The following is a 26,824-nucleotide window of genomic DNA, read 5'->3' on the forward strand; positions in this document are numbered from 1 at the left end:
ATAAAAAAAAATGAATTTTATTTATAAAACACCTATCAATTTTTAATATTTTTTTTTATATTTTTACTCTTATTAAATATTTTAAATAAAAATATTAATAATAAAATTTAAAAATATTTATTAAAAATAAACGTAAAAATTTATTAAATTTTAAAAGGAAGTTAATGAAATTTAATAATTTTTTAACTTTAATAAATTGTGTTAAAATAATTTATAAATAAAAAAAATAGGTGTCACATCACAACTAACAGTATCGCCTCCCACAGAAGTGATTAGAAATGCTTTCTTCCATCATCCTACACATCTCGTCAACGACCACACTTGCATTGATCCAACTTTTGGTGGATAAGAACAAGCATAAGCATGGCTATTAAACTTTTAAGTTGATTTTTTAAATTTAACAATTTTATATTTTTAACTTATAAAATTATCTTACCAAACTCATAAATTTATATTCAATATAAACTTGATTAAACTCACAAGTTTATAAATAAGTTTATCATTTTTATATTTTTAACTTATAAAATCATGTCAATTAATTTATAAATTCATACTAAATATAAATTTAATTAAACTTATTAAGCTCGTTGATTTTTTATCGAGTTGAGCAAATTAAATATATACTATGTAGAACTCAATTTATAGAAGTGATAGGAGCTGATTCAAAAAGAAAAAGAACTTAAAAAGCAAAAATTAATATTAATAAAAAAAGAAAAAGATATGAAAAATAAGTTACCTTATTGTAAAATTTTTATGTTTTGTATGATAATCTATCAATGTAGATAGATTTAATTTTAATAATTTATATTTAAAATATATTTAAGTCATAATATTTTATATTTTAATTGTTTAATTATATATTTTTAATGATGATCTATTAATAAAAATAAATTATTATGAATTTATAATTTGAGTTTATAATTTATTTTAAGCAAAGAACATCTTCTGATTGGTCGGGCGATTAAAATAATTAAGTTAAAAGTTTATTAGTGGTCACCCAAGGCAATAAAGTGACAGCACCATTTGCCAATGAACTATTAATTGCTGGGAGGAGCATTAAGTTATCTTCTGACTCCTTCATAAGGAATAATTGCCCGGCCAAATGCACCATAAAATTAGATAAAGCGGTTTAGTGGTTTTTTAAAATTATTTTATCGGGTCAAGATCTATTTGTATCTGACTCTGAAATATCAAGGATGCATATACTGTTGTGAGAAATGACTCAAACAAAGTACGCCCACAGCCTGGTTTCAGGGTTACGGTTTGGTGGGTGATGCTATCGAAGCGATTATATTTATATGCACACAGAAGCCTTATTGCGTTGTTTGGAACAAAAGAGTTGACACAAGCAAAGTAAAATGGCCTTGTTCAAAGTCCAAGGCGACGCCTGTCCCTGCGATGCGTATTGTGTCCCGCCATGGACCTTCGCTTTGTAAGACGAGAACAAAGACTCCAGTGCAAGCAATTGACGAATTGTCCTTTCTGCCCCCATCTAATTGCATCGCGAGCCTGTTATATTTTCTAATTCAAATGAAGTCCTGCATGATTCATGCGGATATTAAACGGCGGAATAATAGTCGGAAGCAGAGGCAGAAGGTTGAAGTTTAAAACGAGGTTCTTACTGGACTTAAGGAATTGAATGTCCGGGAGGCTGCGGTTCCTGCCTTTGCAGATGACCTCTGGACGCATTTCTATCGACTTCCACCTAGGTACTTCTCACTCTTTTCAATGCTGCGCTTTCCTGTCGCTCACTGTGTTTCAGAGACCCGAAACTAGTATTGATCGCTTGATGTAAAACTCATAATTCTGATTCTTTTTCTTCTTTTTTGGGTTTTCAAGCTCTTTATATCTTCCTTGGGCACTTGGGAATCGCTATTACTGGTTCTTTTCTCTACCATTGCTTTCTTAAAGCGATCAAGACTTGAAGGGTTTTTGAATTATATTGTTTGTGCATTGAGCCTTTTGTAATTTGTAACTATACACGCGATAGGTATGCCGTGGATTTGAATGTGGAGAGAGCTCAAGATGTTATTATGCATAAAAGGCTGTTGCGTATTGCACATGATCCTGCTACCAGACCTGCTGTTGAAGTCCGTCTTGTTCAGATAATTTACATTTATGTGACAAATCGTAGCAGATGAAGTTTGACCCTCGATGCTTGTATCGTTTTCTTTTCATTTACGCTCCACTGGACTAGCAACTAATCATCTTGTCGCTGCATCTTTAATGGAGACATAGAGTAGTCTGTACCGTGTTTTCGATACTGTATGTAGATTTAAGCGGTTCTATTTTCTGAGCTTAGATTTTCCTGCTCGTGACGCTTCCCGTGTATCTCCTTGTGAACTGTGACACTTTTTTAAGACGAGGAATAAGTTTCCCTTCTGCAACGCTATTTTGGTTATTTATAATTAGTACGAATAGCACGTTCCCGTTTATGGAGATTGCCATTTTCTGATTTTAGTAGAATAGTAGTATCATGACGATTTTCTTCTTTTGACCAGGATATGGCAACCTTGCTGGTACCTGTATTTGCCAATTGATTTGCTAGATCTTGGCGATATATCTTTTATGCAGGGTCGTTCAGCTTCTGGTGTGAACTGTGAATTCCAGTGATTCTCTTCATTCAAACACGCAAAGAAATGTCTGTCCTCAAGATTCTCATATTCCAGGCAACATGAGGCATGATTTTTAATATTTGAATCGCTGAATACATTTATTTGGCATTCTACATTTCCTCTCTGTACTTTCTGCATTATTCGTACTTACTGCTTCTTTTTCATGGGTTTCATCATCCATCCTGCTCCAGCCTTTGGTTCCTCAGCTAACTTTGAACTTGCTCTTGAAGCAAGACAGTTTCGAATTCGAGCTGACGGTGACAATTTGAAATTCTACACCCATTATTCCCAGTAAAACTTCGATGATGATTGTATACTTTCTAATTCTTCTACGTATCTGTTCTATGACCATCATATTTCCCCTCCTTTCTAATCTCTATTTCTGATCGCTGTAAGAGGTGTCATACTCATCATATTATTATTGTGATTGCTTACAATACTTATTGCTCTTTATCGGTTTCTTGAAACTATTAAATGAAATGGCAGACCAATGCATGAGATCACGATATCAACAAACGACATGCCAAACCTTCTAAGTCAGGTAGCTGACCTTGATTGCTGTGCAAATATTTCTTAGCTTTCATGTAAAACCCGTATTTTATATTCATGCATAGTCCTAACAGTTGTGATGCATCTAGCTTCTGAATTTTTGGAGCGTGATCAAGGATTTATGTCATTTAAGATAATATTTGATTGAAATGTGAAGTTCACATCTTTTATTATCTTCTAATGTTTCGTGCTATGCATCTTTCTGTATAAGCATATGCGTGCATTCATTATAAGCGTCTGACACAATTAAAGTAATTTGAGCAATATAATTACAGGGCAGTGATATCAAACTTATCAACAAGAGAATAAATAAGGTATAGCAGAATAAGATGTGAGTAATAAATTCACCCCTTTGGCTTTCATTCGTTCTCACTATGCTAGCAATTAGCCATGCAGTTGACTTCCCTACTGTCTGAAACTGGGTTAAATATCCAATAAGCGCATGCTTTTTCAACATTGGATGGTTATTCGTTGGATGTTTTTGTTGTTGTTGGTTGACCTGTTGACGTACTTTCCCTCTTTTTCTGGCTTGTTCAATCTTTTGAGAACTGATTGGGAAGAAAATTAGCTCGTCTTACTAAACTGAAACTTTAAGAGCGTCCTTTTCTAGAATCTAAGGCATTTGTTTTTAGTCAAATGCATCTACCATCCTTCCAGTTTTTCAATTTTCTATTGAACTCTATTTTCATCCCTTTCTATGCATTAAAAGTTACTTGAATAATTTACATCCTAAACCTTGTAGGAGACTGAGAAGCTTAAACATGTGCTGACAAAAAAAATAATTCAGAAACTTGAGGTAGGCCCTTCACTTCCCACTTGTTACAGCGTCCCCTTCAACAAAGATATGATCGATTTTTTTTCCCGTGTTTGATTGTATGGAGGTATTTTTTTTTCATTTTCACATAAATTGGATCGAATTAGTGGGCAATGCGCGCGTGCGCTAAGTTCTCAAATATTCCAGATTAATTTTAGCCTTTTGTGCTTAGCTGAAAATTGATTGTTGCTCGCATGTCTGCCCCCCACCTTTGGCTTTTAGCAGGGCATCCTTACTTAGTTGGATGTTTTGGGTGGAAATCCAGATTCAGCCTTCCTTCAAGAAAATCGGCAGTCAAACTGCAGAGCAAGGACAAATCAGGATCAATGAATCTACCTTTAAGTGGAAGTGCTGCCTGGGAAATTGATGCAAGCTGTTTGAAATATGAAAGAAAAATTGCATCCGGACCTTTCTCTAATTTGTGAGTAATGTTCTTCTTCTTTTTTTTGGAAGGTCTGTTTAAGAGTCAATGCATGTTGAATGACCTGTTAGTTGACACAGGTATAAAGGTGCTTTCTGTAACCAAGAAGTGGCTTTCAAAGTTCCCAAGGCTGAGAATCTGAATGAAAGTATACAAAAGGACTTTGCTCAAGAGGTCTATATTCTGAGGTTTGTTCCATCATTACTCTTTCATCACACACAGAGAGAGGAAAAACACTACTTTTAATCCCTACACTTTACTTGAGTTTTGGTTTAGGTCCTTGCACTTTATTTTCGGTGTTCAAAGTCCTTACACTATCCTTCATCTACAGAGGGATGTTGATGTGGCATAAATGGTGTTAATAATGCTGACATGTTAATTAACATCATTAATTTTATGCTCATTTGTCAAATTGATGCTGACTTGGAATTTTTTAATAAGCAAAAATTTTAAAAAAGTCTACATCAAATGAAATAAAACAGTTGACCTTGGACTTGTTAAATGATAAGCAAAAACACACAAATTCCATGTAGTCTTTTTTTTTTTTTAAAAAAAATTGCTCATTAAAAATTTCATATTTGCATCAACCTGACGCGTAAGCACAAAATTAATAGTGTTAATTGACATATCAATATTTTTAACATTGTTTGTGCCTTGTCAACGTTGCAGACAGAAGAGAGTATAGGAACCTGGAACATCGAAAAAAAAGTATAGAGACCTATACCAAAACCTGAATAAAGTACAGGGATTCAAAGTATTATTTTCTTCATTTTTTATTAAATTCATCACAATCCACCTTTTCCTTGTGGCTGCCTCTCTGCAGAGTGAAATATATAATCAGTAGCCTATTGATGGGAATGCTGATGGTTCTCGTTTATAAATTGAATCTTGCGGTGAAGTGTGTCACAAGAATGTTGTCAAATTTGTGGGGGCCAGCACAAAACCTCCAGACCTGTTCAATGTCACAGGTAACAGTTTCTGTTTATGGATTCATTTGATATTATATTTTATAGTTGGGTTAATGAGCATTTTAAATTTTAAACTATTATGAGAATAGTATCCTAGATCCTAAATTCCTGAAATGTGCAAAAACTCCCTTTAACTTCTAAATTCTGAACATCTGAAACCTGATAAGATTCTAGATAATATTCCCATGAAGACTTATTCAAGAAGAAAGCATCAAAAGATAAATTCAGATTGATTTCATTGTTTATTTTGCTCAGTATTTTATATTTCTTTAGATTTAGTATTTTATTTAGTTATCTAGTTATCTAGATTTTATCCATTATTTTAGATTGTATTTAGTATTATAAATATGACTAGCAACTTAGAAGCTATCATATCAGTTTATTAATAAAATAGTCTTTTAAATCCTTTGGAGATTCTCTTGAGCATGGCTATTAAGAGAAATATAGAACGAGATTCTTGTTCTATATCATCCTAATAGAGTTATTCTTATTTTAGTTATTTTGAGCACCTATCAATTTGGCATCAGAGCCATGGTTACCACACGTACTGGCCAAGAAACCAACCCTTCTGACAATTCGTCCAACAATGACCCAGAAAATCCAAATTCACTTATGTCAGATCATTTGGCCAAAATCGCGCAGCAACTCGAAACTCTTGATTTATTAAAAGAAAAGGTAGAAGCACTCGAAGCCTCAACAATCAATAAAAACAAGAAACTTGGAGAAGCATGCCGCAGACACTATTATGAAGATGAAGAGAGCGAAGACGAGCAAGAAAATCGCAAGCGCACCAGATTTCATCGCACCAAAATTGAATTCCCAAAGTTTAGTGGGGGTGATCCACGGGGATGGATCTTAAAGGCTGAGAAGTACTTTAAGTATTACAACACACCTGAAGAAGAGAAGGTGGACGTAGCCTCACTGGCACTGGAGGGTGACGCATTAGAACTGTTCGCATGGATCAGTCATGAACGAACACTCAACTACTGGGACGAGCTTGTGACAGCATTCCAAGAGAATTTCGGACTACTTGAATACCAAAATCCGGATGAATTTCTTTGCAGCATTAGGCAAGAAGGTTTAGTTCAGGAATATCGCACAAAGTTCGCCAAACGATCGTCGAGAGTCAAGAATTGGCCGGAGCACTGCTTGCTCGGCGTTTTTCTGAATGGGTTAAAAGAAGAATTACGATCAGATGTCAGAATCCATAAACCACGATCAGTTTATAGAGCAGTAAGTTTGGCTCTGAAGATCGAAAGCAAAACGCAGCTTACCCGGACGAGACCCAGCTTGATCCAGACCCAAACCCACTATCCTAACTCCAGCATACCTGGGGCACGTGACCCGAAATACGCTGAAGTTACCTTCTCGACGTCTTCGTAGAGGATATCAACGCCATTGGGACCCAAATCAGCCAGCGTAGCGTCGACCAAAAACTCCTCCATGGATTTCGAACACCAACGCAGGAGAGACAAGGGGCTGTGCTTCCGATGCGGTGACCTTTTTCGGCCTGGGCACCGCTGCTGGGGATCCTTCTCCCTCATGGAGATTACGGAGGAAGGCGATGAGGTTGCCCTTCCTCTTGAAGATGGTGAACTCGAGGAAATAAGGACAGAAGGGGCAGAAATTTCATTAAATGCTATACTGGGTAGCAACACAGGGTTAGCTATGAAACTTAAAGGCACGTTGCTTACAAGAGAAGTGCTATTATTAGTGGACAGTGGATCTACTCATAATTTTATATCAAACTCATTGGTACAAGAACTGCGTCTTCCTACTCATTATATTTCTGCATTTGGAGTCCAAATTGGGGATAGCAGTATTGTACGGTGCAATCGAGTATGCAGAGATGTGAGAGTTAAGCTCACAAAACTGACTATTAAGGAAGATTTTTCCCTTTTTCCTTGGGAGGAGCCGATCTGGTGCTGGTCATTAAGTGGCTAGCATCTCTGAATACGGTGCAAGCCAACTGGAATGAACTCTTTATGATTTTTTGGTTGAATGGCAAGCGGTATAAATTACAGGGAGTCCCTAATGCTACTAGTGGTGCTCAATTTAATTCAATGCAACAAATAGAAGCTTCTGCTAACTCTACACCTTTTCAATGTTTCAATCCAGAATCTTTATTTGCAGAATTTCCATGTGTTTGAAGAACCTTCAAACTTACCACCCTTTAGAAATCACTCACATGCCATTCCCCTACTGCCAGGGGCCAACCCTCCCAATTTACGACCCTACAGGTATCCATATTATCAAAAGGCCGAGATTGAAAAGCAAGTTGAGGAGTTACTTAAAAAGGGGTTTATTCAGCCTAGCTCAAGTCCATTTGCCAGTCCAGTTTTATTGGTCGCAAAGAAAGATGGTTCGTGGCGATTCTGTGTTGACTATCGAAAATTAAACGGCATTACAATTCCAGACAAGTATCCAATTCCCAACATTGATGAGTTACTAGATGAATTACACGGGGCAATCTATTTTTCCAAATTGAATTTACATTCTGGATACCACCAAATCAGGATGCTACCCGAGGATATTTACAAAACAGCATTTCGTACTCATTCAGGGCATTATGAATTCACAGTTATGCCTTTCGGCTTAACCAATGCCCCAGCGACTTTTGAAGCAGCTATGAACGACTTATTTCGTCCTTATTTGAGAAAATTTGTGCTGGTCTTCTTTGATGATATTTTAATATATAGTCCCTCTTTTCAACAGCACTGAGCTCACTTGCGTATCATCTTACAAACCCTCCAGGAAAATGCGTTTTGTGTCAATTTGAAAAAATGCTTTATGGGGAAACCAAAAGTTCCCTTTTTAGGGCACCAAATTTCTGCCCAGGGAGTTGAAGTTGAGACTGAAAAGGTGGAGGCAGTACGTGAATGGCCTATTCCTAACGATGTAAAGGAGTTACATGGGTTTTTAGGCCTTGCAGGATATTACCGGCGTTTTGTAAGGAATTTTGGGATTATTGCGCGACCCCTTACTGAATTGACTAAGAAGGATGCCTTCTTATGGTCTGAACTAGCTCAAAAGGCCTTTGACAACCTTAAATGTGCACTGGTGAGGGCACCCGTCTTACAGTTGCCCAATTTTGAGGAGGACTTTATAGTTGAATGCGATGCATCTACGGATGGGATTGGAGCTATACTTATGCAAAACAACCATCCCATTGCTTACTTTAGTAAAGGGTTCTCTTTCTCTAACCGCTTCAAGTCCACTTACGATCGTGAACTCCTAGCTCTAGTGCTTGCAGTACAAAAATGGCTCCATTACCTCTTAGGGAGGCACTTCTTTGTCAAAACGGATCATGCTAGCCTTCAATATCTATTACAACAACGAATTACTACTAACACTCAACAGAGGTTGATCATCAAGCTCTTACCCTTTAATTTTACTATCATCCACAAGGTAGGAGTAGAAAATAAAAGGGCAGACGCATTGTCAAGACGTCCACAGCATGCAGATTTTTTTCAATTGGCCGTACCTTTTGCTCCTGAGTTGGATAATCTCTCCCTTGAGTTGGCATCGGATCCCTTCACTAATGAAATAATGCAAGCTTTGCAGAAAGATCCGTCATCCCGACCTAGATTTCACCTAGTTAATCAAAAGCTTTTCTATGATAACCGAGTGGTCATTCCTTATTCATCACAATTGCGACCAAAATTACTAGCAGAAGCCTATTCGACTACTATTGGGGGGCATGGCGGCTTTCTTAAAACATTTAAACGCCTTTCGGAGAATTTCTATTGGCCTGCAATGAAAGCAGATGTGAAGGCTTATGTGCGACATTGTGCCACTTGTCAGCAAAATAAGTACCAAACGTTGGCACCAGCTGGACTTCTTCAACCTTTACCTATCGCAGATTTGGGAGGACGTTTCACTAGATTTTATCACAGGTTTTCCAAAGTCTGGCAGTTTTGAGGTCATCTTAGTAGTAGTGGATCGGTTGAGTAAGTATGCTCATTTTCTTGCTCTCGCGTACCCTTACACTGCTAAGAAGGTGGCCACAATCTTTTGTGAGGAAATTATCCGACTACATGGGGTACCTCGCTCAATCATCTCTGATAGGGACCCTATCTTCATGAGTTCCTTCTGGCAAGAATTATTTAGATTAAGCCAGTCTAAGTTAAAGATGAGTACTGCCTACCATCTCCAAACAGATGGTCAAACAGAGGTAGTCAATCGCGGTTTGGAAGCCTATCTGCAGTGTTTTGCACATGAGCAACCCAAGTCTTGGCACAAATTTCTTTGCTAGGCTGAATACTCGTACAACACAAGTCATCATACATCAACCAACCATTCTCCTTTCAAGTTGGTTTATGGGCGAGATCCTCCTCCCCTACTTCCTTATATAAAAGGTGAAACACCTGTGGCTGAACTAGAAGAACAACTAGAGACCAGAGATGCAATGCTCAAGCTTCTGAGGGACGATTTGCGTAAGGTTCAAGATCGAATGAAGGCTTACGCTGACAAGCATTGGCGGGAAGTTGAGTACAATATTGGCGATGTTGTGTGGCTACGAGTACAGCCTTTTCGCCAACAATTGCTTACCAAGCGAAAGTTTGAAAAATTATCACCTCGCTTCTTTGGCCCGTACAAGATTCTTCATAGGATTGGCAAAGTGGCTTATGAATTGGAACTTCCGGCAGAGGCTCGTATTCACCCTATCTTCCATGTCTCTCTTTTGCGCCAGGCTACAGGGATAGATCCACCACTCACACCCGCCCCCTTACCGCTTTCTGCTGATTTTGAGTTACATGTAAGGCCTCACCGAATCTTAGATCACCGATGGACTCGTCATCAATCGCTTGAACTATTGGTAGAATGGCATGACCGACCTATGGAAGAGACCAACTGGGAGGACTACGATCTCTTGCACACTCAATTTCCCTCCTTTCAACTTGAGGACAAGTTGAGTTTTCAAGGGAAGGGTAATGATAAGATTCTAGATAATATTCCCATGAAGACTTATTCAAGAAGAAAGCGTCAAAAGATAAATTCAGATTGATTTTATTGTTTATTTTGCTCAGTATTTTATATTTCTTTAGATTTAGTATTTTATTTAGTCAGATTTTATTCTTTAGATTTTATTTAGATCTAGTAGTTTATCTATTTAGATTTTATTCAGTATTTTAGATTATAGGAGATATTATTTAGTTATCTAGTTATCTAGATTTTATCCATTATTTTAGATTGTATTTAGCATTATAAATATGACTAGCAACTTAAAAGCTATCATATCAGTTTATCAATAAAATAGTCTTTTAAACCCTTTGAAGATTCTCCTGAGCGTGGCTATTAAGAGAAATATAGAAGGAGATTCTTGTTCTATATCATCCTAATAGAGTTATTCTTATTTTAGTTATTTTGAGCACCTATCAAAACCCAACCAGTAAGTTGGAGTTATTTTTAAGGGTCAAGATGAGTAACACATCAGCATGAGACTAGGCCCTATAGCTAAAACAAAGGTAATGACCGTTTTTTCTAACTTAATGGCGAGATTTTAGATGCTCGAAATTTTGAAGTTGATGAGAGTTTTTACATATTTCAGGAGTTTAGGATCCATCATGCTATTCACGTAATAGCTTAAGGTTTAGGATGCTCATTAATCATTTATATTAGTTGTTATTAGTGTGGACCATGTGCATTACCTGAAGTCTAAAAAATAAATTGCATGATTTATAGCTTATGAACAGGTTGGTTCATTAGATCTTTTATATTATACAACAACAACAACAACAAGCCTTTATCCCACTAGGTGGGGTCGGCTACATGGATTGCAAGACGCCATTGTGCTCTATCATTTATTAAGCTTTTAGAAATATTATTAATTAAGAGATCACGTTCAACAACTTCCAAGAGTGTTCTCTTAGGCCTTCCTCTACCTCTCTTAATCGGACTCAAAGTTATATGTTCCACTCTTCTCACTGGTGCCTCCCTTGGTCTTCTTTGTACATGCCCAAACCATCTCAACCGATTTTCTACCATTTTTTCCTCAATAGGTGCCACCCTCACTTTTTCACGTATGTGCTCATTTCGAATTTTATCTTTACGTGTATGTCCGCACATCCATCGTAACATTCTCATCTCTGCTACTCCAACTTTATGCTCTTGCTGTCCCGTTAGAGCCCAGCATTCACTACTATATAACATTGCCGGTCTGATAGCAGTACGATAAAACTTTCCTTTAAGTTTATTAGGCACCTTACGGTCACAAATAACTCCTTTAGCTTTTCTCCAATTAAACCACCCAGCTTGAATTCTATGTGAAATATCTCCACTGATTTCGCCATCATTTTGAATAATGGCTCCCAAATATCTAAACTTTTCCACTTGAGGTATAATTTGATCTCCCAATTTCACTTCGAAATTATTTTCGAATAGTCCTTTACCAAATTTACAATATAAATATTCCGTCTTACTTCTACTCAGACGAAAACCTTTCGACTCCAATGTCCTCCTCCATAACTCAAGTTTGCAATTAACCTCTTCTCTTGTCTCTGCTATAAGAACTATATCATCCGCAAAGAGCATACATTTCGGGATTTCCTCTTGAATATGTTCCGTCAAAACATTTAAAATCAAGTTGAACAAATAAGGACTCAGAGATGATCCCTGATGTAGTCCAATCTTTATAGGAAAATCCTTTGTTTGACCACTAGGCGTTCTTATACTAGTTTTTACCCCCTCATACATATCTTGTATGGCTTTAATATAAGCAATCCGTACTCCCTTTTTTTCCAACGCTTTCCAAAGCACTTCTCTTGGTATACGGTCATAAGCTTTTTCCAAATCAATAAAAACCATGTGTAGATCTTTATCTTTACAACGATACTTTTCCATTAATCCCCTTAGTAGATAAATCGCCTCTGTAGTTGATCTACCTGGCATAAAACCAAATTGATTCTCAGAAATACTTGTCTCCAATCTCAACCTGTGCTCAATTACTTTCTCCCACAATTTCATTGTGTGGCTCATGAGTTTAATCCCTCTATAGTTAGTACAATTCTGAATATCTCCTTTATTTTTATAAATAGGAATTAATGTACTTCTCCTCCACTCATCAGGCATTTTCTTGGACCGTAAAATCACATTAAATAACTTAGTTAACCATCTCACCCCTTCTTCACCTAAACATTTCCACGCTTCGATAGATATACAATCAGGTCCGTTAGCTCTACCATTTGCCATTTTCTTAAGAGCTTCCTTTACCTCCTTATCACGTATTTTTCGATAGAATGACAAATTTTGTTCTCCTTCACCACGCTTCTTAAGATCTTTTATATTATGTTTAAATTAAATTGGATTGATTGAAAGACGAATATAATGAATACAATATTGTCAAATTCAATACAATAATTACATAAAACTTGTTTTTTTCCTCAGAATACATATTTGGTGGAAGTCCGTATGAGTTTCTGCACGTACAGAAGGCTGTACTGACTCTCCCATCGTTGCTCATAGTAGTAATCAATGTTGGTGAATGAATGAATTATTTGTATCAGAATGACATCATACATAGGGAACTCAAAACTGCAAATCTTCTGATGGATGAGAACAGGGTAATAGGTTATATTTTGTGCCACCTACTTTGAGATTTGCTTAGGTTTTTTATGTCTATTAGTGATTACTTGAACATTCTAGCAAGGTTGCTGATTTTGGCGTAGCAAGAGTGGAAGATCAGTCAGGCATTGTGACTGCAGAAACTGGAACCTATAGATGGATGGCTCCAGAGGTGGGTCTCAAACCTGAGTATAATGTATAATGCTTCGTGATAATTTCTTTATTGTTATCAGATGCTGCTGCTACTATTATTATCAGTTCTATTATTTTGGGTTTAGGGGATTAGCTATTAAGCTATACTCCTTTCATTCCTAATTATAAGAGCCTTTTAACTACTTCGCAAATATTAAGAAATGTCAATGAATTTGTCAATAATTGGCATCAACTTTCCAAAAATACCCCTTAATGTATTTTCACCCCTTCTCTCTCTTTCCTAATTAATTAACGTGGGAACACCTGTTTTAAGAGGGGCAATTTTATCAAAAGTAATATATAAAGTAGACAATTGGAAATGGTCTTATAAAAGGAAACAACTCAAAGTTGCAAAAAGGCTCCTATAATTAGAAACAGAGGGAGTACCTCTTTGTTAAATCATCTAAGGGTAGGGAGACTTGAGAATTGAGAGCATAAGTAAAGGATGTGAAAGGTGGAATTGTGTGTGTTCCTAGGATAAACATTGACAGAACAGAATAAAGCTTATTTTGAAAGCTATATAATTGTCATGACTGTTTACCTTTTTTGGGTTGCTTTTGTGCATTGCATAAGGGTAATGACAATGTTGAAGATTTTTTGGTAAAATGTGTTGAAGCATTCTAAATAGAAGACAAGAGTGGACTGCAAGGGTTTGACCTTCCTCTCAGAATTCATTCTTTTCGGTTGGTTGAACCCAAAACTTACATCGCTTTGACCCTAGCATGTTCCACGTGGTTGCAAGGAAGAAGGAAGTGATATACTGTTGCTTTTACCTCACAATAGGTCGATTATTATAACCTGTGATTCGGTTGATATTTGGAAGTTTATTGAACATAAACCATATAATCACAAAGCCGATGTGTTCAGCTTTGGAATTACTCTGTAGGAGCTGCTCACGTGAAAGGTAATGCTCTTTGTATATCTTCCCCCATTCTTGTTTTCTTGTTCACGTTGTAAAACTGCCTTCCCTCATCCTTCTTCAAAAGAGAAGTGGCAGAATGGTTACTTGATCACATTCAAAGCTTTTTTTCCGGTTATGTCGAGCAAGCTTCGTGACAGACATGGACTTATATAAACAAGGCCATCCTGGGTTGCTTTCGAAATTTAAAACTAAAAATATATATAGCTTAGATATTACCCTTAGATTTCAGCAGGGTTGTAGTCTGGCAAAGTATTTCGCGGTATGACTTCCTAGTAATGGAGCTCAAGATGAGCTCAGTCTAGCCTTGAGGTTGCCCACACATAGATTCAACCGCACTTGGATTATTTCCTGAAAGTGAAGCAAGTAGAGGGAGGTTTCCTGCCAATGTTTATATACATGTAAATTACATGTCAATTTTGAAACTCATTTTGGGTTCAATCCCATTTTAAATTAATAGTTGCAACAACAAAAGAGAGTTGAACTGGGCAAAGTGATTAAAAATGGATTTAAAGTAACGAAAAGGGCCACGGGAGAGGAAGGAGGTGTATTTGAGATGCTTGTTATTGTGCTGTTTCCACTTTCCAATTAGATAGGGTCGGACAGATTTACGAGTCCTATTATGCATGGTTTTTGGACTGAAGCGGCTTCGTTGCGAGCATTTGTCACCATTGCAAGCAGCAGTTGGAGTGGTCCGGAAGGTATTTTATTCTTTGGCAATATATATATACACACACACTTATCCGATATCCTTTTCTCTTCCGAGAGGACGTGTGCGGTTGGTGAATATGTATTAAAGTTGCCAGGTTATAAAGATTAAGATTTTCTTGTATTGTGAATTTCAGGGTTTGAGGCCCGAAATTCCGAGGCATACGCATCCAGGGATAGCAGAGTTGCTTAACCGTTGCTGGCACCAAGACCCTTCCTTGAGACCTGAATTCTCGGAGATTCTGGAATTTCTGCACCATTTCTCCCGCAAAGTATGTGGAGACGTTTTTTTTTTTTTTGACCACCAGCAGAAAATGCATCCATTCAAAGGCAAAAGGCCAGAGTTTACAAACCGAAACAAGAACAAAGACAAGGCAAATCAAAGAAACAAGAGAAGTCATAAGCCCAAAGGCAAAGACTTGAGAAGAAAACACAGCACAGGAAATAAACAAAGACCAATTAGCCGATGCCTTCATGATCCCTGTGGATCACTGGTTGTTGGAAGAATTGCTTGGAATTGCCTGAATCTTTAAGTAAAATAGCTAAAAGAGGGGTGGAGGGTCGAGAATCCAACCACCTGAGTCTACACCCTTTAAAGAGGAGGCTGCTAACCAGTCAGTAGCAGAGTTACCTTCTCGTTTGACAAACAAGAAAGAAATAGAGTTCAAGGAATCAAGCTTAACAAACAAATCTTCAAGAATCCCTGGATAAAGCCAAGAGCAAGAAGAGTCCTTTCAAGAAACAGTATTGAATAAATCTAAGCAATACATTTCAATTACTGCGTGAGAATTAAAAAAATCGGAGGCCACTTGAACAGCTTTAAAGTAGGCCATAAGTTCAAACTTGAAACAAAATCTACCTCCATCGACTCTCTCCACCCTCTTAAGAAATTTCTAGAACCATCTCTGACAATAACACCCATTGCTGCTTTCTTGGAAGATTGCAAATAGGCACCATCACAGTTTATCTTAGCGACACCACTAATAAGGGGATCCCAACCAGCTTTTGTCTGCACTTCAATAGAATCGTTCATCTGAGTTTTATGATTGATTCGCCAAAATTCTTCCACTACAACGTTAGTAGAGGAAATGGCTTGTATGGGATTAATAGCAGCAACATTAAAAATTAATGTAGATTTGGTTTTTCATATATTCCAACACATACAAGCAATATATGCTTTATCATAGTCATCAAGGATACTATTGTTGGCCAGAAAAGAATAGCACCAGTTGCCAAAAGAGGATATTTGCTTAGGGTCCATAAGGAGAGAAAGAGGGGATCTAAACCACATTTTCTTTGACAATTCACAAAGCAATAATAAATGTTCAATCTTTTGAAGCATTAGGCCGCAAATGGGGCAAAGGAGATCTGTTGCGCAGCTTCTCAAGTATAAGGCCTCTTTGGTTGCTGAAGCTCCACATAATGCTCTTCAAAGGAAATGTTTTACTTTTGGATGGATATTAAGCTTCCAAACATGTTGCCATATATGCTTAGGGAAGCCTGAAGAAGAGCTAGGATTATTGGGCATAGTGGGATGCTGTCTCCCATACTCGAGCCTATAACCCAACTTAGAAGAGTACTTCCCATTTTTAGCACCTGTCCATACAGCAATATCAATGGAAGGATTAGTAGGGATATAAATTTTCCTAATACAATCAAGGGTTGCAGCAGTGGCATAATCTTGTATCGACTGTAAACTCAATAACCCATGAAAAATAATATTAGCCATTATTATATCCTTGTCAAAATTAAGATCATTAGATTTTACGGCTTTGAACATAGGTAGTTCTGGGATTCATGGATCAGACCACTCTTATATCTCAATCAGTTTCCAGCTTGAAGCAAATATTTGAAGAAGCAAATCCCTACCTGTTAAGATGCTGCTTTAAGCCCAAGATGCCTTGGGACCTTGACTAGCATGAAGGAAGGAACAGAAAGGGAAGTGTAGAGCTTTACGAACTTTGACCCAGTGTTCATAAGGGATCTGAAGTACTCTAGGCTATTTGGGCCAGCAATGCATCATTAAAATTCATGAAATCTTGAAAACCGAGTCCTCCATCAGCTTTTGTGGCACAAAGTTTACCCCAGGCTTTCTAATGAATATTGTTCCTAGAATCAGATTGACCCAAAAGAAATTAGCAACAAGACTATTTAGCTCAGTATAGGTTCTTTTAGGAAATTTGAAACAAGTCATAGGGAAGATGGGGATAGAATTCACTACTGACTTAATCATTATTCCACATCTAGCAAATGTGAGAAATTTGCTTTTCCAACCATGAACTTTCTTACCCACTCTATCCCGAACATAAGCTAATGCAGCAACTTTTGATCTTCTCCACAATATTGGGAGCCCTAGATAGGAGCTTGGATTATCCATACCAGTCACATGTAAAAAAGAATAAACTTCATCCTTAATAGCTTGCGGGGAATTAGTAGAGAAAAATAGAGAGGATTTGTTAAAATTTATTCTCTAACCTGGAGCATTACAATGGGATTGAAGGAGCTCTTTTATGATGCTATAATTTTTTCTATCAACATGAAGGAACAAGATTGTATCATCATCAAACATTCATGGGTCACAATTAGGCGATCATCAGTGATCTTGATGCCTGTGATGTCTCCATTTTTAGAATGTGCACTCAACATTTGAGGTAGAACCTCACTAGCAATAATGAAGAAGTGGGAGATAGGGGATCCTTTGCCTCACTCCTCTTTCAGGCTTAATAGTAGTCCCGGTTTTTTCAAAAACCTGAATATGAAAAGCAAGACACATTACACACTTTATAATCCATTTGACCCAAGTGGCATAAAAACTTATTTTCAAAAGGACAGCTTATATAAACTTCCATTCTAGCTTGTCAGGCTTTGTTCATGTCTATCTTAAAAGTGAAATAACAATCAAGACTGGTTCTTTTAAGCTTTAGATAGTGAGAGGCTTCATGAACCAAAATGATATTATCATGAATGAGTCTCCCAAGAACAAATGCACGTTAATTCAAAGAGACACAGTCATTCAACACTCCCCTAAGACAATTGGCCAAGATTTTAGAGAGGGCTTTAAAAGCAAAGTTGCATAGGCTTATAGGTCTAAATTGCCCCACCATTTTAGGGCTTTCAATTTTTGGAATGAGAGTCAGGTTTGTTTCATTTATGCAGCCAGGATCTTCATCCTTAAACAGAATATTAGTAACAAGGAGATAACGGGTGTCATTAACCACTTCCCAAGAAGATTGGTGGAAATGTCCATTGAAGCCATCAGGCCCCGGTGCATTGGTGGCTCCAAGTTGGAAGATTGCCTGCTTTAACTCTTCCTTTGTGATTGAGGATATTAGCCAATTGTTTTGAGATTCAAAAATACGTGGTTGAATATAAGATAGTACCAAATCTAGATCTTGTATTTGACTCCTTGTGAATAATTCCTGATAGAAATCAGAGATAAGCTTAGCAATTTCATTTTCAAATTCATACCATTGACCCGCCAAGTCACGAAGACTCACAATTTGGTTTCTTGGCCTCCGTATCTTAGTTGAGTTATGAAAGAAACGTGTGTTAAGATCTCCTACACTAACCCAATTTACTAACCCAATGTGGAGACGTTAACTTTGCGCTGTTATTCTTTGTTATTTATTTTAAAGCTGAGACACTGAATTTATTTGTGTGAAATTAATCAAGGATTATGTCCGAGCAGGTTGGAGGCAAGGTTGCCATTGACGCCATAAGAGACAACGTATAAATGTGTCAACTCTCTCAATTACGAAATGACGTTAGCTATTTGCCCTTATGGATTTCAAGGTAGCATAATGCTATAATTTTTTGTAATCAACTTAGAGTCGGTAACTTAAGTTAAACTTAATGAGCTAGTTTGAACCCGCATAAAAAATTTAAGATTGAGAAAAAAAATATTTTTTAATGTCTAGGCCAGCCGAATACCTTAATAAAAAATAATATTGTTAAAAATATAATAAATATTAATTAATTCTTTAAGTTTTTAAAAATATATAAAATATAATAAATATTAATTAATTATTTAATTTTTATGTCATTTTATGCTAAATACCATATATTTAAGTGTATTGTTATAGTTATTTTTTAAAAAAATTAAAAATATTTATATTTTCATATTTTTATTATTTTTAATCATAAAATATCTCAAAATAATATTTAAAATATATTTTAATATTGATTTTTATATCTTAAGACCCAATTATTTTGTTAAAAAAATTGAGTCCTATACATCATTTGAGTAAATAAAAAATATATTTTTTATTTTTATAAAATAATATAATTAATTTTAAAGTAAAAATTAAATTAAAAATAATTTTAAAAATAAAATTCATGCATGTACAAATTCTCAGTTTACTACTAATAAATATAATTAATAGAATAATATTTTAAATAATTATATAGTTATCATTGTCGCCATACTTAATTAAAAGTTAAAAATAAACTAGAATAAATACCTCTTGTAAATAGGGGTTAAACAATATAAAAATAAAAAAATAAAAAAACTAGCATTTTATACTTACTTAAATGATTTTTTTTATATAATATAATAATGATTATTTTTCTCATATTTTTAAAAATAAAAAGTAAAGTTTATCTAAAAGTTATTAAAAATTTTGAGCCAATCAGGGTAATGATTTTAAGTTAGTAGTTTAATCATGATTGAATTGAGGTCAACTTGATTATAATTAAAATAATATAATTTAATTAAAATATATAAAATATTTATATATGATTATGATAAGAGCAATATTTAAATAACTAAAAGATTAATTTACAAGTAAATGAAATAGTAATGAATAAATTACACATAATATAATAAAACAAGAACATAGTTACTTAAGTATAAAATTGATAAGTTATTTTTTTAAATTTAAAATAATATTTTATGCTTAATAGAATTACTTAAAAATTAAAATTGGTTAAAAAATAGAAAAAAATATTTTTAAAAAGTTTTGAATATTCTAGTCGACCAAAATAAATCCGAAACCAGAAAGTGTTAGGGTTGGGCTTAGTTATATAGGCCTTTTAGATTAGGTGTGATACTTTAAACTCAATCTAAATAAGCTCGACTTGAATAAACTTGAGCCGCCTGAATTACTTACTCTAATTCAACTCAAAAGGATCCTAACCCAAAGCCACCAACTAGGAGAGTTCATGTTGTTTACTTTTGAAGATAACAAAGGGATGAATAGTTATGCAAACACTTAAAAATATGCAAAAACAGTAGCTAAGGGCCATTGTACTAAATTTATATCAGTTAAAGAACAACTAACTTTAACATTACGCTATAATTCTTAGTACTTGATTGATATTAATTTATTATGTCAAAAGACCAAATTACCTTTAAAGTAAAAAAAAAAAAGCCACCCCCACTGTTGCTAACACCAGCCACTTAACTCCTTGTTTGTAGTAAGGTCACCAAAGCCCTTGTTGCTAGCGATCAATCACTGGAGCTCTGGCATCAATAACATTTTTATTCATTAATAATTGGTTTAAGTGGCAAAGGGAGGGTCTAATCCATGATGCATTAATCATCTAAAAAGCTTGGTAGCCTGGCTACCAAACCTTTTAATCATAGATGACAATATATATATATATATATAAAAGTAGTGAATCAAGCTTCTAATTACTTTCATTTTATAGCATACCGGTGTATTATTAATCATACATTTTACTTATTAAAAGTTTGAGTGTATTATTGTTAATCATGAATAGGCTATTGTTAAAACTTAAATAAATACTTGTTGATGAAAGACTAATACATAAAATTAAGTTTATTCTATCAATTTTTCTAACTTATTAAAACCCAATAAATAATTGTTAATTTCAAATGAATTGTTATGAGCATCTAAACGTATACTTATTGATAAAAGATTAATACCTGTATAATTAAGCTCATTTTATTCATTTTTAACTTATTAAAACTCAAATAAACTGTTGTTAATTTAAAATAAAGAGTTGTTATAGCTTAAGTGGATACTTGTTGATGAAAGATTAATACATTCAATTATGCCAATCTTATTTATTTTTCTAGCTTTTTAAAACTTAAATGGACAGTTGTTAATTTCAAATGAGTTATTGTCAAAAACTAATTGAATACTTGATGTTGATAATTAAAAGTACAAGTCTAATAAAACAAGTGTATAAACAACAAGCTATTCTAAATTAATAACAGTCCATTTAGACTTTAATAAGCTATAAAAATATATAAGATGGACATAATTATATGTGTTAATTTTTTATCAACAAGTATTCATTTATGTTTTAACAATTCATTTAAAATTAACAATAATCTATTCGAGTTTTAACAAGTTGGAAAAAACTAATAGGGCGAGCTTAATTAACAATAATCTATTCTGGTTTTAATAAGTTTTGACAATGTATAAAGTTTTAAAGTTTTTAATTCATAATTATCCATATCAAATTAACAAGTAATATTAGTAAAATAACAAGCTCTATTTATAAATTAACAATACACTATTATGCTGTAACATAAAAGTGATTAGAAGTTTGCTTTACTACTTATATTTTTTTGCATGTATAATTAAGAGGTTTGGTGGCAGCCAACTTTTTAGGTGGCAATTGGTCATAGGATCAGTTGCTACCAACCTTGCTACTTGTAGGATATCCAATGGCGTGTGACGGCTAGGGATGTCTTTTTTTTTTTAAATGTTTTAGGCGCAATTTGATCTTTTAACATAACAAATTAATATCAATCAAGAATTAAGGGACTACAGTGTAATTTTAAAGTCAATTGATCATTGACTAATATAAATTTGATATTGTGGTCCTTAGCTGTTATTTTCCAAAGATATAAGTTGAGTTGGCAAAAAATGTAAATTGTTTAGATGCTGCCCAATACACAACCCGAACATACAACAGGCTAACTCGCAAGTTGGCATGTTAGCCTGTTTTTTTTTTTTTTCCATTTTGACACTCTTTTTTAAATATCTAAATCTTGTTAAAATGTATCAAAAATTTTAAAAGAATAATAAAAATGAAACCTAATATATGTACACTAATAGTTTAAAAAATGAAAAAAAAAATAGCGCATGGAATTGGGGAGAAGTAATTGATATGAATATTTTTGTCTTATAATTTTATCTAATTATACAAATTAATTAACCATGTCAAATAATTTCTTATTTTTTTTAATAACTGTGTGAATGTTACATTTGTCAATTTAATTTTGCTGAGGCAAGCAAGAGTACAATCCATTACTTATTTTAATTTAGGCCAAAATTTGAGTATCTAACAAATCAAAATTTCAACATTTCAATATACTAATAAGTAAAATGAATTTATAAGTTGTGGAAATATGTATAAATGAGTTAAATTTTATGTAATAAAAGGAAAATATGTCTAATTAAAAACATAACAATATTTAAAAAGTTGATAATTTAAAACATTTGCTAAAGAAACAAAATGATTCATTTAAAATTTTAAAATAAAATTAACAGGAAAAAAACTTTTTTTCCTTTTTCCATTAATAACTGCTTTATAATTGTGAATTTTTCAGCATAAGCTAATATGAATTGAAGTGAATCAAGTAGCCCCAATGCCAATTCTCTCTCCCGGCTGAGTTGTTATTGGCTTGTGAAAAGCTATTGTCATTGTTGCTGATTTTCCTCACTCCAGGGTGATTATTAAAATATGATTGGTTGGATTTAACCACCGCCTTTAATCTCAACAGCTTTTAGTCATGTCATCCTGAATGAATTTTTTGAGCTTATCAGATGGAAACCTTGGGTTGGTGGCTTGTATTAATGTATTTTTTAATGGTTTGAAAGAAGTTTTATTTTTATTTAGATAATTAATTTTTAAAATAAAATTATAATTTTCTTTCAGCCAAAAAAAAAATGAAAAGATATGAATTTATAACTTTTAAAATTAAAAAAAATAAAAAATATGTTTTATTAACTGTTTAGGTCGTGAACTAGCTATGGGTTGGTAGGTCAGCTAAAATATAACTCAACAGGATGATGCAGATTATATCCGTCCATGTTGCCAAGCCTGTAACCTGCCACGGCTTTGCCAAAATTACCTGCTTTAAATTTTTGGATTTTATTTAAAATTATATGATTAAATTTGTAAATAAATATAACTTTTTGATTGTTATACTTTATTAATATTTTACTTTTGATGTATATTTTTTAATATTTTAAATTCTTATATTTTTTTTTATTTTTTTAAATTTTTTTAAAATTTCTATACTTTACTCATTTAAAAATTGAAAATAATAAAAAATAAAAATATATAAATTTAAAATATCAAAAAAAGTCAAGATTAAAAATAAAATATGAATAAAATATAGGAGTTAAAAGTTATATTTATTCTTAAATTTGTATCCAATTTTTTTTTTTATTCTTTTCAAATGTTTGTGACAAAAAGCGGTAATTAGCGCCAAGTTAACAGTTGTGGCAAAGAGAGAGTGACCAAATTGGAAATGCGAATGCACTGGACAGGACAGGACAGGACCCTAAAGCAAGACTAGGGTGAGGCCCCATTAAGAAGACGGGATGGGATAGGATAAAGCCAGAGGATCAGGTTCGGATTTCATTTTTAGGGTGAAAAGCACGACGGGAGGGCATCATTCACAAGGGAAAGGAAGAAGCAATACTCGCGGCGAAAAGAGGCATTCTTCTTCCGAGTTAGAAATGGCGACGCCGGTGAAAGTGTACGGACCAACACTGTCCACCGCTGTGTCAAGGGTTTTGGCGTGTCTCATTGAGAAGGATGTCCGATTCCAGCTTATTCCTCTAAACATGTCCAAAGGGGAGCACAAGAAGCCCGATTTCCTCAAGATTCATGTATTCTCTTTCACACTTGTTTGATCTTGCATTTTTGCTCTCCCTCGCTTTTTCACTGATTTTTCTGTCTCAACTCTTGATTAATTGACGATGTCCCCAGCCCTTTGGTCAAGTACCAGCATTTGAAGACGATAGCATCTCCCTCTTCGGTAAGTGCATCAACTTCTCTCATTTCCTCTTCATTCTCCAATTTGCTGTTTGTTGTTATTTCAAGCTACATAAATTCAGAGTCGAGAGCGATATGCCGATACATTTGCGAGAAGCATCCGGAGAAAGGGAACAGGGCATTGTACGGCACGAACCCGCTGGCGAAGGCGTCCATAGATCAGTGGTTAGAGGCGGAAGGGCAGAATTTCAACCCTCCCACCTCAGTTCTGGTGTTTCAGCTCGCGTTTGCTCCTAGAATGAAGATAAAACAGGACGAGGGAGCCATCAATCTGAACGGAGAAAAACTGGCCAAAGTGCTCGATGTGTACGAAAGGAGGCTTGGGGAGAGTCGTTTCTTGGCGGGGGATGAATTTTCTCTGGCGGACCTCTCTCACCTTCCCAACACGCAATACTTGATGAGCACTAGCAAAAGCGAAATGTTCACTTCCAGGACGCATGTATCCAGGTGGTGGTCTGAGATCTCCGCTCGAGATTCTTGGAAGCAGGTGGTTAATATGCAAGCAACCAGAAATTGATGCTCATCTGATATGCTTTCTGTTTGTTTTTTTTTTCCAGCAACCGGGGCTTGCTTTGCCTGAATTCTCAATCATGTTGTTTGCTTAAGATGACCATAAATTTCATTCTACATGGCGTGACGAGTTATGGAATCTGTTTGCTGTGGAATTGAAGCATCGCTTCTAAATCTAATCATAATCTGAATCTGAATGCTATGCATCTGCCGTCTTTCCTCTGGACTCTCGTCTTCATTTTTTCAGTTTTCTTCTAACCGATTGATTGCAGTCAGACGATTCATGCTGTGCGTGCTTTTACCATTCACTGACATTGCATTTTCCCTAGATCTGAAACATTTAGATTAAATTTTAACTGTTCTTATTTAATCAATACTTGTAAAAATTATTAAATATAAATCATTAAATCTAATCTAACTATCCAGATTTGCAGAGTTCCCAACAACCCAATCAACTTGCCTCACATTGAAATTCTGCTTAACAGCTATTATTCGACTCTGCTAAAAACAGTTATCAAAGCTCAGAACGTTTTTTCCCCTAAATTTATATGAACACCTATAACGTTATTAAATCAAGTATTTGTTTCCAAATCAAACACTCAGTTTGATTAAATTAATTATGGAAGCCTAAAATTTTATTGTAATTTTTTATTAAATTAATAATTTATTGGATCAAAAGGGCAAATAAGTGTATCCTTTAACTCTTGAATAGCCCAATGTTATCCGTAGCCAAATTCTACTAAATTAAATTCATAAGTGTAAAAGTGCTGAAGAGAAGTTGAATTTGGCTATTTAAAAATTTTGACCAATGATGCATAATTAAATGAGATAGGGATAGGAAAAATATCACCAAATATTCAAAGAATAATAGAAAGAAGCTCGCACGGGTATTTATCTTAATTCAATTTTAGTTACTTGAACTTGCATCCAGTTTTCAATTACACTTAAAAGTTTTTATCATTGACTCCATCAAGATTAATCCGGACCCTTGATTGCCTCAATACAATCCTCGACTCTATGCTTGAATTACTCTCCTTTATAAAGGTAATGATTTAACTCACTTAAGTCCCAAACTAAAGTCATTTGTTCTAGCATATGTAAAATAAAATAAATAGAGTAAATTCATAAAGTGAATTACTTTAGCAAATACTTTTCAAAGAGTTTTTTTACAATCAATGAAATGCAAAACAATAATTTGAATCATATAAGGTAGGTAAAATATTGAATGTACTGGCTCATGTAATAAATCTAGTGTGTCTGTCTTTATAAATACGTTTATCTATATTTGAAGTCAATAATAAATTTGTTAGACACATTCAAGTAGCCTTTAGAGTGTTCTTTTTCTTTCATTTAAGCTTCTCCATAAAGTAAGGTGTTTGTGTAGTGCTTTACGGTGGAGTTTCGTGCTCATGACAAGTAAGGCAATAAATAGTTATATACATCTAATACTTGATAAAAAAGTACAATAAAAGAATATTGTAATTTCACCTCACTTAACCAAAAACTTAACCACAATTACTAAACTTTATCATGATAACATAAGGTAATTAATCCTAATTACCTAACCATGGTAAGGGAAAATTCAACTGCGGTTGAAAAAGTTATTCATAATGTAAAAAGAAAAGATTTAGTTTAAAACCGTACTATGTTGAAATAGCTTGAAACCAAAATTTATAAACTCTGAGATAGTATAAAGAGTTAAGCCAGGACCTTTAGAAAATATTATTGTGGAAAAAGTTACAAATAACATTTAAAAAGGGGGAAGTGTACATTTGGGGTCCTAGGTTTAGAAATTTGTTTTTCTAAATCAAAATATTTATTAAATAACAACTTGTCAGAGTTTACAAGTAATTGAAAGTATTGAATACATTCGCAAATTGAAAACATTGATAAATAAGGTAAAAAATATAATTTTTTTAAAGGAAACAATTCATTCGCTACAACTTATTAGAGATTTGTAGCAGTCAGTAAGGCTCTGTGTCATGCATGCGCGATGCACTAGACACAATTCATCATAGAAACTTGTTCTCATGAAGATCCAGGGGCCAAACTTTCAATACTTGAATCTCCGTTTGATATCTGATTGAGGTGACATTCATGTCTCTAGAAAGATAATTCAATAATTTAGTTAATGGCATTGTTTTATTTTCAAATTATTTCACATCACAACATTGGACACCCAAAATCACATTCACCATAATTTCACACTTAAACACATTCTGGATGTCCAAAATACACAAATCAAGTGTCAAAAGCAAAACAAAACCCCTACACCACATTTAATAAACTTAAAACTATCTATATAATACATCACATTTGTTCTTAAGCAACATATATGAATTTTCAACCTTAACATTTTAAATAATCAAGAGGGAGGTTTCATACCAAATATTCACATTTTATGATAAACCCATTTTAAATGACCACATACATACTTGCACCATCAATTTGGCTCAATTTAAATTAGCAACATGAAACCATAAAATCCATGAACCTGAAATTTTTCAATGCCATGATTCGCAAATAATAGTGCAAATAGAATCACAATGCAATCCTAGTTGACAACAACCCTTACACGCAACA

General features: G+C 34.5%; 2 protein-coding genes across 29 annotated transcripts; both read left to right on the forward strand.

Annotated features, from left to right (window-relative positions):
• Positions 1 to 1,227: 1,227 nt before the first annotated feature.
• On the forward strand, positions 1,228 to 18,527 carry LOC129302470 (serine/threonine-protein kinase STY17-like). Of its 28 annotated transcripts, none has more exons than XR_008591310.1 (10): positions 1,228 to 1,709; positions 2,502 to 3,156; positions 3,907 to 3,960; positions 4,244 to 4,399; positions 4,480 to 4,587; positions 5,223 to 5,367; positions 12,754 to 12,929; positions 13,012 to 13,102; positions 13,696 to 14,742; positions 14,887 to 15,439. XR_008591310.1 is itself a non-coding variant. In XM_054941387.1 (6 exons), the coding sequence occupies exons 3-6, from the start codon at positions 4,305 to 4,307 to the stop codon at positions 12,808 to 12,810; spliced, it is 405 nt and encodes a 134-aa protein (XP_054797362.1). In that variant the 5' UTR covers positions 1,231 to 1,709; positions 2,502 to 3,156; positions 4,244 to 4,304; the 3' UTR covers positions 12,811 to 13,274. The 28 variants fall into 28 exon arrangements, 2 of the variants coding, with proteins under 2 accessions (XP_054797362.1, XP_054797364.1); XR_008591311.1 differs by having other exon boundaries at positions 13,739 to 14,742; XR_008591314.1 differs by having other exon boundaries at positions 13,016 to 13,102; positions 13,739 to 14,742.
• A 4,706-nt stretch (positions 18,528 to 23,233) lies between these two features.
• On the forward strand, positions 23,234 to 24,464 carry LOC129301627 (glutathione S-transferase-like). The gene is made up of 3 exons (XM_054940188.1): positions 23,234 to 23,565; positions 23,666 to 23,714; positions 23,794 to 24,464. Exons 1-3 carry the CDS (start codon positions 23,413 to 23,415, stop codon positions 24,246 to 24,248), a joined length of 657 nt encoding a protein of 218 aa, XP_054796163.1. The 5' UTR covers positions 23,234 to 23,412; the 3' UTR covers positions 24,249 to 24,464.
• The last annotated feature ends 2,360 nt before the right edge of the window (positions 24,465 to 26,824 follow it).

The sequence above is a fragment of the Prosopis cineraria genome, unplaced genomic scaffold (assembly GCF_029017545.1).
Source record: "Prosopis cineraria cultivar Desert tree isolate PC_DT_omini unplaced genomic scaffold, ASM2901754v1 PC2, whole genome shotgun sequence".
Taxonomy (NCBI): domain Eukaryota; kingdom Viridiplantae; phylum Streptophyta; class Magnoliopsida; order Fabales; family Fabaceae; genus Prosopis; species Prosopis cineraria.